The sequence below is a fragment of the Ipomoea triloba genome, chromosome 4, assembly GCF_003576645.1.
Source record: "Ipomoea triloba cultivar NCNSP0323 chromosome 4, ASM357664v1".
Lineage (NCBI taxonomy): Eukaryota > Viridiplantae > Streptophyta > Magnoliopsida > Solanales > Convolvulaceae > Ipomoea > Ipomoea triloba.
The window spans coordinates 3,389,898-3,408,040 of NC_044919.1; the positions used below are offsets into that span (position 1 = coordinate 3,389,898).

The 18,143-nt window shown below is 30.1% G+C and overlaps 1 protein-coding gene across 1 annotated transcript; it reads right to left on the minus strand.

The window, feature by feature from the left end:
* Window positions 1-3,415: 3,415 nt before the first annotated feature.
* LOC116014772 (protein RKD1-like) lies at window positions 3,416-4,358 on the minus strand. Its single transcript, XM_031254723.1, has 2 exons — window positions 3,879-4,358; window positions 3,416-3,808 (listed from the first exon to the last, which is right to left on the minus strand). Exons 1-2 carry the CDS (start codon window positions 4,356-4,358, stop codon window positions 3,416-3,418), a joined length of 873 nt encoding a protein of 290 aa, XP_031110583.1.
* Window positions 4,359-18,143: the final 13,785 nt, after the last annotated feature.

The window sequence follows — 18,143 nt, forward strand, 5'->3', positions numbered from 1 at the left end:
AATGCACATTGAAGACTGCGAAAATGCACATGGAAGATGCGAAAATTCATGAAGGAATATTACAAGGAAGTAATACAAACACTAAGGACAAATGAAGGAATATTACAAGGAAGTAATACAAACACTAAGGACAAAAGAAGAATATTACAAGGAAGTCATACAAACACAAAAAGACAAAGGTGTATAAATCTGATTTGTTCACTTCAACGGATATATTTGACTGATTTGCTCAAAATGGTTTTGAGCTGTGGTGGAGGTACGGAGATACGAAAATAAGGAGAATAGGTCTATTTACTACATTCCAAACAGATGAAGAATATCTGGAGATTGAACACTACACTACAAAATGGAATATGTCTACAAACACTACACTACAAAATAATATGAATTGTGGAATAAATATATCAACTCAACTCAAAGTAATCTGACTACATTGTGGAATATATCAACTCTATATCAACTCAACTCTCCAACGGAATTAAGGCCAGAAGAAAAGAGGAGCAATTTCAGGAGGAATATAAGGAAAAGAAGAAGGAGCAATTTCAGGAGGGAAAGGAGGATCAGGAGGAATATCAGGAAGCGGAAGAAATACGGAGACTGCAATAAGCACATCAACAATAAAGAATTAATCTTTTCCAACGGATTAATTCTTTCATCAGCTATAAATACGAGACACTTGAGCAAGAAGAAAAATAGAGATATACAAGTGAAAGGCAAGAAAAGCAGTGTGATACATCTGAGAATAGCAAAGCAAGAAAAATCCGAAAAACCAAAAATCCATATTTTTAGTTCCTGAGAGTTGGAGAAAAATATTTTCTTTTACTACCTTGTATCAAAATTTCTACTGAGTGTAGACAGAGGGCTGAGTAACAAGAGAAGCTTGTGAAAACCCTGGGGAGTGTAGCTTTGTGCGAGACACTCGTTGGTGTAGGAGTATAGCTTTGTGCGAAATACTCAATATCTACTAGGTGTAGATAGAAGTGCTGGGTTGGCACTTGGTGTTCACTATTGTATCTGGGTGATTGAAGATAGTGAAAGGAGTATAGTGGACGTAGGCTGGGTTTGGCCGAACCACTTAAAAATCTCTCTCTCATTTATTTACTGCCCATATATATTTTTGCTCTGCACACATAATATTCATGCTCACACACACACTCTAATTTGCAGCATAATATTTTCTAAACCCAGTTACTATTTCGTCACTATTCATCACTATTCATTCTTATCTGGGTTTGCTATTATTTGTTATCTCTTACGTCCGCATGCAAGTCAAATTTATTATATATCACATTTGAGCTATTCCAAGTATTTCTATCGTATTGCATGTGATATATCTCCTCTCCTTCACTGCGTTTTAATTATAGCATTTTACGTACTTTATTCCGCTGTGCATTTCAAGTTCAATTTATTCACTTGGAATTATTTTTAGTTAAAGTGTTATTAATTTTTAATTTGCTTGAAAAGTCTATTCACCCCCCCTCTAGACTTTTCACCACCCATTCGGGACCAACAAATTTAAATGTCACTTTTTTTTTTTGCATAAAAAGTGTCAAATAGACATCAATTATGCTCTCAAACTATTTAAAGTGGCAATTTGGTACATAAACATGTCAATTTATTTTATAAGGCATAATTACCTGTTAGTGACCTGTAATAACAAGTAAATGTAAATGTCACTTTTTTAGCATAAAATGTGTCAAATAGACCATTGAACTTTATCTGAAATATCTATTAGGCAGTCAAACCTTTTAAAATTGCAATTAGTTACATAAACATGTCAATTTAGTGTATAAGGCATAATTACCTGTTGTTGACCTGTAATATCAGGTAAATTTAAATGTCACTTTTTTTTTTTGCATAAAAAGTGTCAAATTGGCTTCAATTAGGCTCTCAAACTATTTAAAGTTGGAATTTGGTATATAATCATGCCAATTTAGTTCATCAAGGCATAATTGCGTGTTAGTGACCTGTAATAACAAGTATATGTAAATGTCACTTTTTTAAGCATAAAATGTATCGAATAGATCATCGAACTTTATCTGAAATATCAATTAGGCACTCAAACCTTTTAAAATTGCAATTAGGTACATAAACATGTCAATTTAGTTTATAAGCCATAATTACCTGTTAGTGACTTGTAATACCAGGTAAATTTAATTTTCACTTTTTTTTAGCATAAAATGTGTCAAATAGACCATTGAACTTTATCTGAAATATCTATTAGGCAGTCAAACCTTTTAAAATTGCAATTAGTTACATAAACATGTCAATTTAGTTTATAAGGCATAATTACCTGTTAGTGACCTGTAATAACAAGTATATGTAAATGTCACTTTTTTAAGCATAAAATGTATCGAATAGATCATCGAACTTTATCTGAAATATCAATTAGGCACTCAAACCTTTTAAAATTGCAATTAGGTAAATAAACATGTCAATTTACTTTATAAAAGATAATTATCTGTTAGTGACCTGTAATACCAGGTAAATTTAATTGTCACTTTTTTTTTTGCATAAAAAGTGTCAAATAGACATCAATTATGCTCTCAAACTATTTAAAGTGGCAATTTGGTACATAAACATGTCAATTTAGTTTATAAGGCATAATTACCTGTTAGTGACCTGTAATAACAGGTAAATGTAAATGTCACTTTTTTAGCATAAAATGTGTCAAATAGGCCATCGAACATTACCTGAAAAATCAATTAGGCCCTCAAACATTTTAATTTTGCAATTGGGTTAATAAACATGTCAATTTAGTTTATAATTTCATCCGGGTCACATCGAAAGCTAAGATTGAGTACATTTCATCCGGGATCACATCGAAAGAAAGATCTAAAGATCGAGTACCCCACTGAAAATCAAATTGCGGACATCCTTACAAAGCCTTTATGCGAATCAAGATTCATCACTCTAAGGCATGAAATGGGCATGATTGAATTGAGCTAAGTATCTAAATCTTAATCTCTAATTATAGCTCAAGTATATGTTTTTATTTGCATGTAACGTTGCATAAGTTTATATGTTATATAAGTGTGTTTGGTGATTTATTCCTATGGCATTTCATGATTATCTACCATTATCTTAATTATTAGAATGGCATGTACAATACACACACAATCACGTAGATATATGCTTTCCCGTAGTAATCCTTTATTGCACTACATGTTTTTGTTTGTTTGTTAAAATAGTAAGCATTTTGTAATTCTTTTATCCTTGGATTCGTAAAGTAAAAAGGTTTGAGGATTGCCTGTTTTGATGGATTATGTATTACGAAATTTTAAATAATATATAATAATATATATATATATATATATAAAATTGTGATGCTTTCGTATGTTACTTGCAGTACGCCTATACATGATCTAAAGAGATTTTTTTTATACATAGTATTCTCCATCCATGCTCTCTATGCTTATTTGTCGCTAATATTTTTGGGAGGAGGATCATCCTCATCTAGCCAAGCAAGTACCTCCTGTATTTCTTCTGGTGCTAATTCAGGAATATCAGGAAATATAGGAGCTTGTGATGAACTCCCAGGTGTAGTGGAAGGAAAAGCTTCCGGTGCTAATTCAGGAATATCAGAAAATATAGGAGCTTGTGATGAACTTCCAGGAGTAGTTGAAGGAAAAGCTGCTGGATCTATATACCTTCTCTTTCTAGAACTATTCCTATCACATTTGTCTCTAAGCCTTACTGTTGCTTCAGCCAAGTCTAAATTTGGATTTTGAAGTATCGCATCTCTCTCGTCCTCCAGCCCCTTAATTGTTCTTTGCAGTTCAGCTTGATCCTTGATTTCACCAAATTCCTATATCACACTTTGTTAAACCCCCTTCGAAAATGTTAAGTTGAAAAAGATATAGGAATATAGAAATTACCTGAACTTTTGCCAATAATCTGTCCAGACTCACGAGTTTTCGATAAGGCCAGTAGGAAATTCCCACTTCCCTACACTTTTTCTTAAAAACTTCGCGCCCAACCTGCAATTCCTCTGCAGCTTGTTCAGAAGGCAGATAAAAATATTCAGAAAATTTTTCAAAAGTTAGCGTGGTAGTATCACAAAATGTTCTTCTAGCTCTCTTTCTCCCACGAAATACACTTGCATTCATAGCTGCTACATCTAGCGCTGCAGTGGTATTATCTTCCTCCGCTACTACAGCAGTACCTTGATCAACGGCCACAACATCTGTACCCGTAGCACCTGGTGAGTAATTATCATTCGACTCTGGTGGAGCATTTTCAAAATTTTCGACAGCAGTACGATCTATACTTTGTGCACTATCTCTTAACGGTGATACGATAATGTCATCCCAAAAGGAAGAGTTATCCGAAGATGAGGGATATGTCGTATTTTCCATTTCTTTTATGTAAGCTATAAAATCAAGCAGATTGATGGAAAGACGAATGGTGAATTTATAGCAAGGAGAATCGATGTGAGAATGTTAACACTGTTCAAACCAATTGAGTGTTTCAAGGAAGGCCGTACCGTCGAAAGATATCAATTATCGCCTCTTACTGTTCTCGACAATCGCGGTTTTTCAATCGTTTTGTCACAAGGGAATAGTGATCAATAGGGCAAGCAAATGCACCATGGCGCAAATGATTCAAGAGCAAGATTTCATTCCTATCCAGTGTTCTTTGATGATGTCAAAAAGGGGGAAAAGAATGACAGTCATTTGCATGGTGCAAAAGAAGTCAAAAAAAAAAAAAAGGATCGCAAAGAGGTAAATATTTGGTATACATGTTCTTTATTTATTCTTGGCATATACATAGGGGGAAGGAGTTAGGGGAAGGAGTTATTCAGTACAAGTTATTTTAATTTTTGGTATGAAGAATTGTTTTTGATTTAGTTTGTATAAATGCATGATTGAGAAATATTTTAAAATGAATTAAACCAGTCTCAATAATGCATGTAGGAATTTTATTGTCTGAAAACAATTCTTCTAAGTCAAAAATCATTGTTAAACTCATCTATGGCTAGTCGAAATAAAATGAAAATTTTTTTAAGTTTATATTTTTCAAAGACTAAGCCAAATGACTGAGTATAGGTTTTGGCATCATCAAAAAGGGGAAAATTGTTAATATTTGTATTTAGATTTTGATGAGCCAAAAATGTATTTTAGTTTGAAAAATTAGAAAGCCAAAAATTTCGTAGAGGTATGTATCTAAAAGAGTTAAGAAGTCCACTTGGAAGAATTCTTGGAGAATGAAGGAACTTTGTTCGAATCGGACGGAGCTTAAATTTAATTGGAGCACTAGAAGTAAAAATGTTGAAGCAGCAGAGATGGTAGAAGACTTGTATATATGGTGAAAGGTCTTTGGTTCGAATCCCCTAAGCCACGAAATTTTAGGAAATCAGAACTTCTCAGAATATTACTACTTATATATTATTTACAGGCATAGTAAACAAAGGATTGAGTAGAGCATTGGAGTTGAACTTGGGAAATGATCTAAGTGGTGCTGTGTTCGAATCCCAGGAGAGTTTATTTTGAGAAAAATTAATTCAGATGAAAATGCACATTGAAGACTGCGAAAATGCACATGGAAGATGCCAGATGAAAATGCACATGGAAGATGCGAAAATTCATGAAGGAATATTACAAGGAAGTAATACAAACACAAAAAGACAAAAGAAGAATATTACAAGGAAGTAATACAAACACAAAAAGACAAAGGTGTATAAATCTGATTTGTTCAAATTGTCCCACTTCAACGGATATATTTGACTGATTTGTTCAAAATGGTTTTGAGCTGTGGTGGAGGTACGGAGATACGAAAATAAGGAGAAGAAATCTATTTACTACATTTCAAATAGATGAGGAATATCTGGAGATTGAATACTACATTCCAAATACATCAGGAATATATGGAGAGGAATACGAAAATGCAACTCAGCACACTACCTAAACCACATGGAGACTGCAATCAGCACATGAGCAACAATAAAGAATTATTTTTTTCCAACGGATTAATTCTTTTCATCAGCTATAAATACGAGACACTTGAGCAAGAAGAAAAACAGAGATATACAAGTGAAAGCAAGAAAAGCAGTGTGAACATCTGAGAATAGCAAAGCAAGAAAAATCGAAAAACCAAAAACCATATTTTTAGTCCTGAGAGTTGGAGAAAAATATTTTCTTTTACTACCTTGTATCAAAATTTCTACTGGTGTAGAGAGGGCTGAGTAACAAGAGAAGCTTGTGAAAACCCTGGGGAGTGTAGCTTTGTGCGAGACACTCGTTGGTGTAGGAGTATAGCTTTGTGCGAAATACTCAATATCTACTAGGTGTAGATAGAAGTGCTGGGTTGGCACTTGGTGTTCACTATTGTATCTGGGTGATTGAAGATAGTGAAAGGAGTATAGTGGACGTAGGCTGGGTTTGGCCGAACCACTTAAAAATCTCTCTCTCATTTATTTACTGCCCATATATATTTTTTGCTCTGCACACATAATATTCATGCTCACACACACACTCTAATTTGCAGCATAATATTTTCTAAACCAGTTACTATTTCGTCACTATTCATCACTATTCATTCTTATCTGGGTTTGCTATTATTTGTTATCTCTTACGTCCGCATGCAAGCAAATTTATTATATATCACATTTGAGCTATTCCAAGTATTTCTATCGTATTGCATGTGATATATCTCCTCTCCTTCACTGCGTTTTAATTATAGCATTTTACGTACTTTATTCCGCTGTGCATTTCAAGTTCAATTTATTCACTTGGAATTATTTTTAGTTAAAGTGTTATTAATTTTTAATTTGCTTGAAAAGTCTATTCACCCCCCCTAGACTTTTCACCACCCATTCGGGACCAACAAATTAAATGTCACTTTTTTTTTTTTGCATAAAAGTGTCAAATAGGCATCAATTAGCTCTCAAACTATTTAAAGTTGCAATTTGGTACATAAACATGTCAATTTATTTCATAAGGCATAATTACCTGTTTAGTGACCTGTAATAACAGGTAAATGTAAATGTCACTTTTTTTTGCATAAAATGTGTCAAATAGACCATCGAACTTTATCTGAAAATCAATTAGGCACTCAAACCTTTTAAAATTGCAATTAGGTACATAAACATGTCAATTTAGTTTATAAGGCATAATTACCTGTTAGTGACCTGTAATACAGGTAAATTTAAATGTCACTTTTTTTGCATAAAATGTGTCAAATAGGCATCAATTAGGCTCTCAAACTATTTAAAGTTGCAATTTGGTACATAAACATGCCAATTTAGTTCATCAAGGCATAATTACCTGTTAGTGACCTGTAATAACAGGTAAATGTAAATGTCACTTTTTTAGCATAAAATGTGTCAAAGGCATCGAACTTTATCTGAAAAATCAATTAGGCACTCAAACTTTTAAAATTGCAATTAGGTACATAAACATGTCAATTTAGTTTATAATTACCTGTTAGTGACCTGTAATACCAGGTAAATTTAAACTTTTTTTTGCATAAAATGTGTCAAATAGACCATCGAACTTTATCTGAAAAATCAATTAGGCATCAAACTTTTAAAATTGCAATTAACATAAACATGTCAATTTAGTTTATAAGGCATATTACCTGTTAGTGACCTGTAATACAGGTAAATTTAAATGTCACTTTTTTTGCATAAAATGTGTCAAATAGGCATCAATTAGGCTCTCAAACTATTTAAGTTGCAATTTGGTACATAAACATGCCAATTTAGTTCATCAAGGCATAATTACCTGTTAGTGACCTGTAATAACAGGTAATGTAAATGTCACTTTTTTAGCATAAAATGTGTCAAATAGGCATCGAACTTTATCTGAAAAATCAATTAGGCACTCAAACCTTTTAAAATTGCAATTAGGTACATAAACATGTCAATTTAGTTTATAAGATAATTACCTGTTAGTGACCTGTAATACCAGGTAAATTTAAATGTCACTTTTTTTTTTGCATAAAATGTGTCAAATAGGCATCAATTAGCTCTCAAACTATTTAAATTGCAATTTGGTACATAAACATGCAATTTAGTTCATCAAGGCATAATTACCTGTTAGTGACCTGTAATAACAGGTAAATGTAAATGTCACTTTTTTAGCATAAAATGTGTCAAATAGGCCATCGAACTTTACTGAAAAATCAATTAGGCCCTCAAACCTTTTAAATTGCAATTAGGTATAAACATGTCAATTTAGTTTATAAGGCATAATTACTGTTAGTGACTGTAATACCAGTAAATTTAAATGTCACATAAAAGTGTCAAATAGGGTCAACATAATGTTAGTGACAATAACAGGTAAATGTAAATGTCATTTTTTAGCATAAAATGTGTCAAATAGACCATTGAACTTTAACTGAAAAATTAATTAGGCACTAAAACCTTTTAAAATTGCAATTAGGTAGATAAACATGTCAATTTAGTTTATAAGGCATAATTACCTGTTAGTGACCTGTAATACCTGGTAAATTTAAATGTCACTTTTTCTTTTTCATAAAAAGTGTCAAATAGGCGTCAATTAGGCTCTCAAACTATTTAAAGTTGGAATTTTGTACATAAACATGTCAATTTAGTTCATCAAGACATAATTACCTGTTAGTGACCTGTAATAACAGGTAATGCAAATGTCACTTTTTTTAGAATAAAATGTGTCAAATAGACCATCGAACTTTATCTGAAATATCAATTATGCACTCAAACCTTTTAAAATTGCAATTAGATACATAAACAACTCAATTTAGTTTATAAGGCATAATTACCTGTTAATGACCTGTAATACCAGGTAAATTTAATTGTCACTTTTTTTTTTTGCATAAAAAGTGTCAAATAGACATCAATTATGCTCTCAAACTATTTAAAGTGGCAATTTGATACATAAACATGCCAATTTAGTTTATCAAGGCATAATTACCTGTTAGTGACCTGTAATAACAAGTAAATGTAAATGTCACTTTTTTAGCATAAAATGTGTCAAATAAGCCATCGAACATTACCTGAAAAATGAATTAGGCCCTCAAACATTTTAATTTTGCAATTGGGTTAATAAACATGTCAATTTAGTTTATAAGGCATAATTACCTGTTAGTGACTTGTAAAACCAGGTAAATTTAATTGTCACTTTTTTTTTTTTTTGCATAAAAAGTGTCAAATAGATATCAATTATGCTCTCACACTATTTAAAGCTGCAATTTGGTACATAATTACCTGTTAGTGACCTCTAATAACAGGTAAATTTTAATGTCATTTTTTAGCGTAAAATGTGTCAAATAGACCATTGAACTTTATCTGAAAAATTAATTAGGTACTAAAACCTTATAAAATTGCAATTAGGTACATAAACATGTCAATTTAGTTTATAAGGCATAATTACCTATTAGTGACCTGTAATACCAGGTAATTTAAATGTCACTTTTTTTTTTGGATAAAAAGTGTCAAATTGGCATCAATTAGGCTCTCAAACTATTTAAAGTTTCAATTTGGTACATAAACATGCCAATTTAGTTATCAAGGCATAATTACCTGTTAGTGACATGTAATAACAGGTAAATGTAAATGTCACATTTTTTTTTTTTGCATAAAATGTGTCAAATAGATCGTTGAACTTTATCTGAAATATCAATTAGGCACTCAAACCTTTTAAAATTGTAATTAGATAAATAAACATGTCAATTTAGTATATAAGACATAATTACCTGTTAGTGACCTGTAATACAAGATAAATTTAAATGTCACTTTTTTTTTTTTTTGGCATAAAAAGTGTCAAATAGACATCAATTATGCTCTTAATCTATTTAAAGTGGCAATTTGATACATAAACATGCCAATTTAGTTCATCAAGGCATAGTTACTTGTTAGTGGCCTGTAAAAACAGGTAAATGTAAATATTACTTTTTTAGCATAAAATGTGTCAAATAGACCATCAAACCTTATCTGAAATATCGATTAAGCACTCAAACCTTTTAAAATTACTATTAGGTACATAAACATGTCAATTTAGTTTATAAGGCCCAATTACCTATTAGTGACCTATAATATCAAGTAAAATTAAATGTCACTTTTTTTTTTTTTTTTTTTGCATAAAAAGTGACAAATAGACATCAATTGTGCTCTCAAACTATTTAAAGTGGCAATTTGATACCTAAACATGCCAATTTAGTTTATCAAGGCATAATTACCTGTTAGTGACTTGTAATAACAGGTAAATGCAAATGTCACTTTTTTTAGAATAAAATGTGTCAAATAGACCATCGAACTTTATCTGAAATATCAATTATGCACTCAAACCTTTTAAAATTGCAACTAGGTACATAAACATGTCAATTTAGTTTATAAGGCATAATTACCTGTTAGGGACCTGTAATACCAGGTAAATTTAATTGTCACTTTTTTTTTTTGCATAAAAAGTGTCAAATAGACATCAATTATGCTCTCAACCTATTTAAAGTGGCAATTTGATACATAAAATGCCAATTTAGTTTATCAAGGTATAATTACCGGTTAGTGACCTGTAAGAACAGGTAAATGTAAATGTCACTTTTTTTTTTGCATAAAATGCGTCAAATAGATCGTCGAACTTTATCTGAAATATCAATTAGGCACAAAAACCTATTAAAATATCAATTAGGTACATAAACATGTCAATTTAGTTTATAAGGCATAACTACCTGTTAGTGATCTGTAATATCGGGTAAATTTAAATGTCACTTTTTTTTTGACATAAAATGTGTCAAATAGACCATTGAACTTTATCTGAAATATCAATTAGGCACTCAAACCTTTTAAAATTGCAATTTGATAAATAAACATGTCAATTTAGTTTATAAGACATAATTACCTGTTTGTGACCTGTAATACCAGGTAAATTCAAATGTCACTTTTTTTTTGCATAAAAAGTGTCAAATTGGCATCAATTAGGCTCTCAAACTATTTAAAGTTGCAATTTGGTACATAATCATGCCAATTTAGTTCATCAAGACATAATTATCTGTTAGTGACCTGTAATAACTGGTAAATGTAAATGTCACTTTTTTTAGAATAAAATGTGTCAAATAGACCATCGAACTTTATCTGAAATATCAATTATGCACTCAAACCTTTTAAAATTGCAATTAGGTACATAAACATGTCAATTTAGTTTATGAGGCATAATTACCTGTTAGTAACCTGTAATAACAGGTAAATGTGAATGTCACTTTTTTTAGCATAAAATGTGTCGAATAGATCATCGAACTTTATTTGAAATATCAATTAGGCACTCAAACCTTTTAAAATTGCAATTAGGTACAAAAACATGTCAATTTAGTTTATAAGGCCCAATTACCTATTAGTGATATGTAATATCAGGTAAAATTAAATGTCACTTTTTTTTTTTTTTGCATAAAAAGTGAAAAATAGGCATCAATTATGCTCTCAAACTATTTAAAGTTGCAATTTTGTACATAAACATGCCAATTTAGTTCATCAAGGCATAACAACCTGTTAGTGACCTTTAATAACAGGTAAATGTAAATGTCACTTTTTTAGCATAAAATGTGTCAAATAGGCCATCGAACCTTATCTGAAATATCAATTAGGCACTCAAACCTTTTAAAAATTTCAATTAGGTCCATAAACATGTCAATTTAGTATATAAGGCATAATTACCTGTTAGTGACCTGTAATACCAGGTAATTTGAAATGTCACTTTTTTTTTGCATAAAAAGTGTCAAATAGGCATCAATTAGGCTCTCAAACTATTTGAAATTGCAATTTGGTACATAAACATGCCAATTTAGCAATCAAGGCATAATTACCTGTTACTGGCCTGTAAAAACAGGTAAATGTAAATATTACTTTTTTAGCATAAAATGTGTCAAATAGACCATCGATCTTTATCTTAAATTTCAATTAGGCACTCAAACCTTTTAAAATTGCTATTAGTTACATAAACATGTCAATTTAGTGTATAAGGCATAATTACCTGTTAGTGAATTGTAATATCAGGTAAATTTAAATTCCACTTTTTTTTGAAAAAAAAGTGTCAAATTGGCATCAATTTTGAAAAAAAAAGTGTCAAATTGGCATCAATTAGGCTCTCAAACTATTTAAAGTTGCAATTTGGTATATAATCATGCCAATTTAGTTCATCAAGGCATAATTACCTGTTAGTGACCTGTAATAACAGATAAATATAAATGTTACTTTTTTAGCATAAAATGTGTCAAATAGCTAATCGAACTTTATCTGAAATATCAATTAGGCACTCAAACATTTTAAAATTACAATTAGGTACATAAAAATGTCAATTTAGTTTATAAGGCTTAATTATATGTTAGTGACCTGTAATACCATGTAAATTTAATTGTCACTTTTTTTTTTTTTTGCATAAAAAGTGTCAAATAGACATCAATTATGCTCTCAAACTATTTAAAGTAGCAATTTGGTACATAAACATGTAAATTTATTTTATAAGGCATAATTGCCTGTTAGTGACCTGTAATAAAATGTAAATTTAAATGTCACTTTTCTAGCATAAAATGTGTCAAATGGACCATCGAACTTTAACTGAAAAATTAATTAGGCAGTAAAACCTTTTAAAATTGGAATTAGGTAGATAAACATGTCAATTTAGTTTATACGGCATAATTACCTGTTAGTGACCTGTAATACCTGGTAAATTTAAATGTCACTTTTTTTTTTCATAAAGTGTCAAATAGGCGTCAATTAGGCTATCAAACTATTTAAAGTTGGAATTTTGTACATAAACATGCCAATTTAGTTCATCAAGACATAATTACCTGTTAATGACCTGTAATAACAGGTAAATGCAAATGTCAATTTTTTTAGAATAAAATGTGTCAAATAGACCATCGAACTTTATCTGAAATATCAATTATGCAGTCAAACCTTTTAATTTTGCAATTGGGTTCATAAACATGTCAATTTAGTTTATAATGCATAATTACATGTTAGTGACCTGTAATAACAGGTCAATTTAAAGGTCACTTTTGTTAGCATAAAATGTGTCAGATAGACCATCAAACTTTATCCGAAATATCAATTAGGCACTCAAACCTTTTAAAATTGCAATTAGGTACATAAACATGTCAATTTAGTTTATAAGGCATAATTACATGTTAGCGTCCTGTAATAACAAGTAAATTCAAATGTCACTTTTTTTGCATAAAAAGTGTCAAATAGACATTAATTATGCTCTCAAAGTATTTAAAGTGGCAATTTGATGCATAAAATGCCCATTTAGTTTATCAAGGCATAATTACCTGTTAGTGACCTGTAATAACTAGTAAATGTAAATGTCACTTTTTTAACATAAAATGTGTCAAATAGGTCATCGAAAATTACCTGAAAAATCAATTAGGCCTCAAACATTTTAATTTTGCAATTGGGTTAATAAACATGTCAATTTAGTTTATAACGCATAATTACCTGTTACTGACCTGTAATAACAGGTAATGTAAATCTTACTTTTTTTAGCATAAAATGTGTCAAATAGAGCATCGAACTTTATCTGAAATATCAATTAGGCACTCAAACCTTTTAAAATTGCAATTAGGTACATAAACATGTCAATTTAGTTTATAAGGCTTAATTACATGTTAGTGACCTGTAATACCAGGTAAATTTAATTGTCACTTTTTTTTTTGCATAAAAAGTGTCAAATAGACATCCATTATGCTCTCAAACTATTTAAAGTGGCAATTTGGTACATAAACATGTCAATTTATTTTATAAGACATAATTGCCTGTTAGTGACCTGTAATAACATGTAAATTTAAATGTCACTTTTCTAGCATAAAATGTGTCAAATGGACCATCGAACTTTAACTGAAAAATTAATTAGGCACTAAAACCTTTTAAAATTGCAATTAGGTAGATAAACATGTCAATTTAGTTTATAAGGCATAATTACCTGTTAGTGACCTGTAATAACAGGTAAATGTAAATGTTACTTTTTTAGCATAAAATGTGTCAAATAGGCCATCGAACATTATCTGAAAAATCAATTAGGCACTCAAGCCTTTTAAAATTGCAATTAGGTAGATAAACATGTCAATTTAGTTTATAAGGCATAATTACCTGTTAATGACCTGTAATAACAGGAAAATTTAATTGTCACTTTTTTTTTTTTTGCATAAAAAGTGTCAAATAGACATCAATTATGCTCTCAAACTATTTAAAGTGGCAATTTGATACATAAACATGCCAATTTAGTTTATCAAGGCATAATTACCGGTTAGTGACCTGTAATAACAGGTAAATGTAAATGTCACTTTTTTAGCATAAAATGTGTCAAATAGGCCATCGAACATTATCTGAAAAATCAATTAGTCCCTCAAACATTTTAATTTTGCAATTGGGTTCATAAACATGTCAATTTAGTTTATAATGCATAATTATCTATTAGTGACCTGTAATAACAGGTCAATTTAAAGGTCACTTTTGTTAGCATAAAATGTGTCAGATAGACCATCAAACTTTATCCGAAATATCAATTAGGCACTCAAACCTTTTAAAATTGCAATTAGGTACATAAACATGTCAATTTAGTTTATAAGACATAATTACATGTTAGCGTCCTGTAATAACAAGTAAATTCAAATGTCACTTTTTTTTTGCATAATGAGTGTCAAATTGGCATCAATTAGGCTCTCAAACTATTTAAAGTTGCAATTTGTTACATAAACATGCCAATTTAGTTCATCAAGGCATAATTACCTGTTAGTGACCTGTAATAACTGATAAATGGAAATGTCTATTTTTTTTAAGCATAAAACGTGTCAAATAGACCATCGAACTTTATCTGAAATATCAATTAGGCAATCAAACCTTTTAAAATTGCAATTAGGTATATATAAACATTTCAATTTAGTTTATAAAGTATAATTACCTGTTAGTGACCAGTAATACCAGGTAAATTTAAATGTCACTGTTTTTTTTTTTTTTTTTTTGCATAAAAAGTGTCAAATAGGCATCAATTAGGCTCTCAAACTATTTAAAGTTGCAATTTGGTACATAAACATGCCAATTTAGTTCATCAAGGCATAATTACCTGTTTGTGACCTGTAATAACAGGTAAATGTAAATATCACTTTTTTTTTGCATAAAATGTGTCAAATAGATCGTCGAACTTTATCAGAAATATCAATTAGGCACTAAAACCTATTAAAATATCAATTAGGTACATAAACATGTCAATTTAGTTTATAAGGCATAACTACCTGTTAGTGATCTGTAATACCGGGTAAATTTTAAATGTCACTTTTTTTTGACATAAAATGTGTCAAATAGACCATTGAACTTTATCTGAAATATCAATTAGGCACTCAAACCTTTTAAAATTGCAATTTGATAAATAAACATGTCAATTTAGTTTATAAGACATAATTACCTGTTTGTGACCTGTAATACCAGGTAAATTTAAATGTCACTTTTTTTTTTTTGCATAAAAAGTGTCAAATAGACATCAATTATGCTCTCAAACTATTTAAAGTGGTATTTTGATACATAAACATGCCAATTTAGTTTATCAAGGCATAAATACCTATTAGTGACCTGTAATAACAGGTAAATGTAAATGTCACTTTTTAAGCATAAAATGTGTCAAATAGGCCATCGAACATTACCTGAAAAATTAATTAGGCCCTCAAACAATTTAATTTTGCAATTGGGTTCATAAACATGTCAATTTACTTTATAAGCCATAATTACCTGTTAGTGACCTATAATAAAAGGTAAATGTAAATCTTACTTTTTTTAGCATAAAATGTGTCAAATAGAGCATCGAACTTTATCTGAAATATCAATTAGGCACTCAAACCTTTTAAAATTGCAATTAGGTACATAAACATGTCAATTTAGTTTATAAGGCATAATTACCTATTAGTGAGCTGTAATAACAGGTAAATTTAAATGTCACTTTACTTTTTCATAAAAAGTGTCGAATAGGCATCAAGTAGACTCTCAAACTATTAAAATTTGATATTTTGTACATAAACATTCCAATTTAGTTCATCAAGGCATAATTATCTGTTAGTGACCTGTAATAACAGGTAAATGTAAATGTCACTTTTTTTTAGCATAAAATGTGTCAAATAGACCATGGAACCTTATCTGAAATATCAATTATGCACACAAACCTTTTAAAATTGCAATTAGGTACATAAACATGTTAATTTCGTTTATAAGGCATAATTACCTGTTAGTGACCTGTAATACCAGGTAAATTTAAATGTCACTTTTTTTTGCATAAAAAGTGTCAACTAGGCATCGATTAGGCTCTCAAACTATTTCAAGTTGCAATTTGGTACATAAACCACCCAATTTAGTTTATCAAGGCATAATTACCTGTTAGTGACCTATAATAACAGGTAAATGTAAATGTCCATTTTTTTTTTGCATAAAATGTGTCAAATAGATCGTCGAACTTTATCTGAAATATCAATTAGGCACTAAAACCTTTTAATATATCAATTAGATACATAAACATGTCAATTACCAGTTACTGACCTGTAATACCAGGTAATGTAAATGTCACTTTTTAAGCATAAAATGTGTCAAATAGGCATCAATTAGGCTCTCAAACTATTTGAAGTTCCAATTTGGTACATCAACATGCCAATTTAGTTCATCAAGACATAATTACCTGTTACTGGCCTGTAAAAACAGGTAAATGTAAATATTACTTTTTAGCATAAAATGTGTCAAATAGACCATCGAACTTTAACTGAAAAATTAATTAGGCACTAAAATCTTTTAAAATTGCAATTAGGTACATAAACTTGTCAATTTAGTTTGTAAGGCATAATTACCTGTTAGTGACATGTAATACCTGGTAAATTTAAATGTCACTTTTTTTTTCATAAAAAGTGTCAAATAGGCGTCAATTAGGCTCTCAAACTATTTAAAGTTGTAATTTTGTACATAAACATGACAATTTAGTTCATCAAGACATAATTACCTGTTAGTGACCTATAATAACTGGTAAATGCAAATGTCACTTTTTTTAGAATAAAATGTGTCAAATAGACCATCGAACTTTATCTGAAATATCAATTATGCACTCAAACCTTTTAAAATTGATATTAGGTACATAAACATGTCAATTTAGTTTATAAGGCATAATTACCTGTTAGTGACCTGTAATACCAGGTAAATTTAATTGTCACTTTTTTTTTTTGCATAAAAAGTGTCAAATAGACATCAATTATGCTCTCAAACTATTTAAAGTGGCAATTTGGTACATATATATGTCAATTTATTTTATAAGGCATAATTATCTGTTAGTGACCTGTAATAACATGTAAATTTAAATGCCACTTTTCTAGCATAAAATGTGTCAAATAGATCATCGAACTTTAACTGAAAAATTAATTAGGCACTAAAACCTTTTAAAATATCAATTAGGTACATAAACATGTCAATTTAATTTATAAGGCATAATTAGCTGTTAGTGACCTGTAATACCTGGTAATTTAAATGTCACTTTTTGTTTTCATAAAAAGTGTCAAATAGGCGTCAATTAGGCTCTCAAACTATTTAAAGTTGTAATTTTGTACATAAACATTCCAATTTAGTTCATCAAGACATAATTACCTGTTAGTGACCTGTAATAACAGGTCAATTTAAAGGTCACTTTTGTTAGCATAAAATGTGTCAGATAGACCATCAAACTTTATCCTAAATATCAATTAAGCACTCAAACCTTTTAAAATTGCAATTAGGTACATAAACATGTCAATTTAGTTTATAAGGCATAATTACATGTTATCGTCCTGTAATAACAGGTAAATTCAAATGTCACTTTTTTTGCATAAAAAGTGTCAAATTGGCATCAATTTGGCTCTCAAACTATTTAAAGTTGTAATTTTGTACATAAACATTCCAATTTAGTTCGTCAATACATAATTACCTGTTAGTGACCTGTAATAACAGGTAAATGCAAATGTCACTTTTTTTAGAATAAAATGTGTCAAATAGACCATCGAACTTTATCTGAAATATCTGTTAGGCACTCAAACCTTTTAAAATTGCAATTAGGTATATAAACATGTCAATTTAGTTTATAAAGCATAATTACCTGTTAGTGACCTGTAATAACAGGTAAATTTAAATGTCACTTTTTTTTGCATAAAAAGTGTCAAATAGGCATCGATTAGGCTCT

Coding starts and splice junctions, on each gene's coding strand:
- LOC116014772 (XM_031254723.1), bottom strand. CDS start 4,358: ATGGAAAATACGACATATCCCTCATCTTCGGATAACTCTTCCTTTTGG. Junction 3,809..3,878: donor GATTATTGGCAAAAGTTCAG/GTAATTTCTATA, acceptor AGTGTGATATAG/GAATTTGGTGAAATCAAGGA.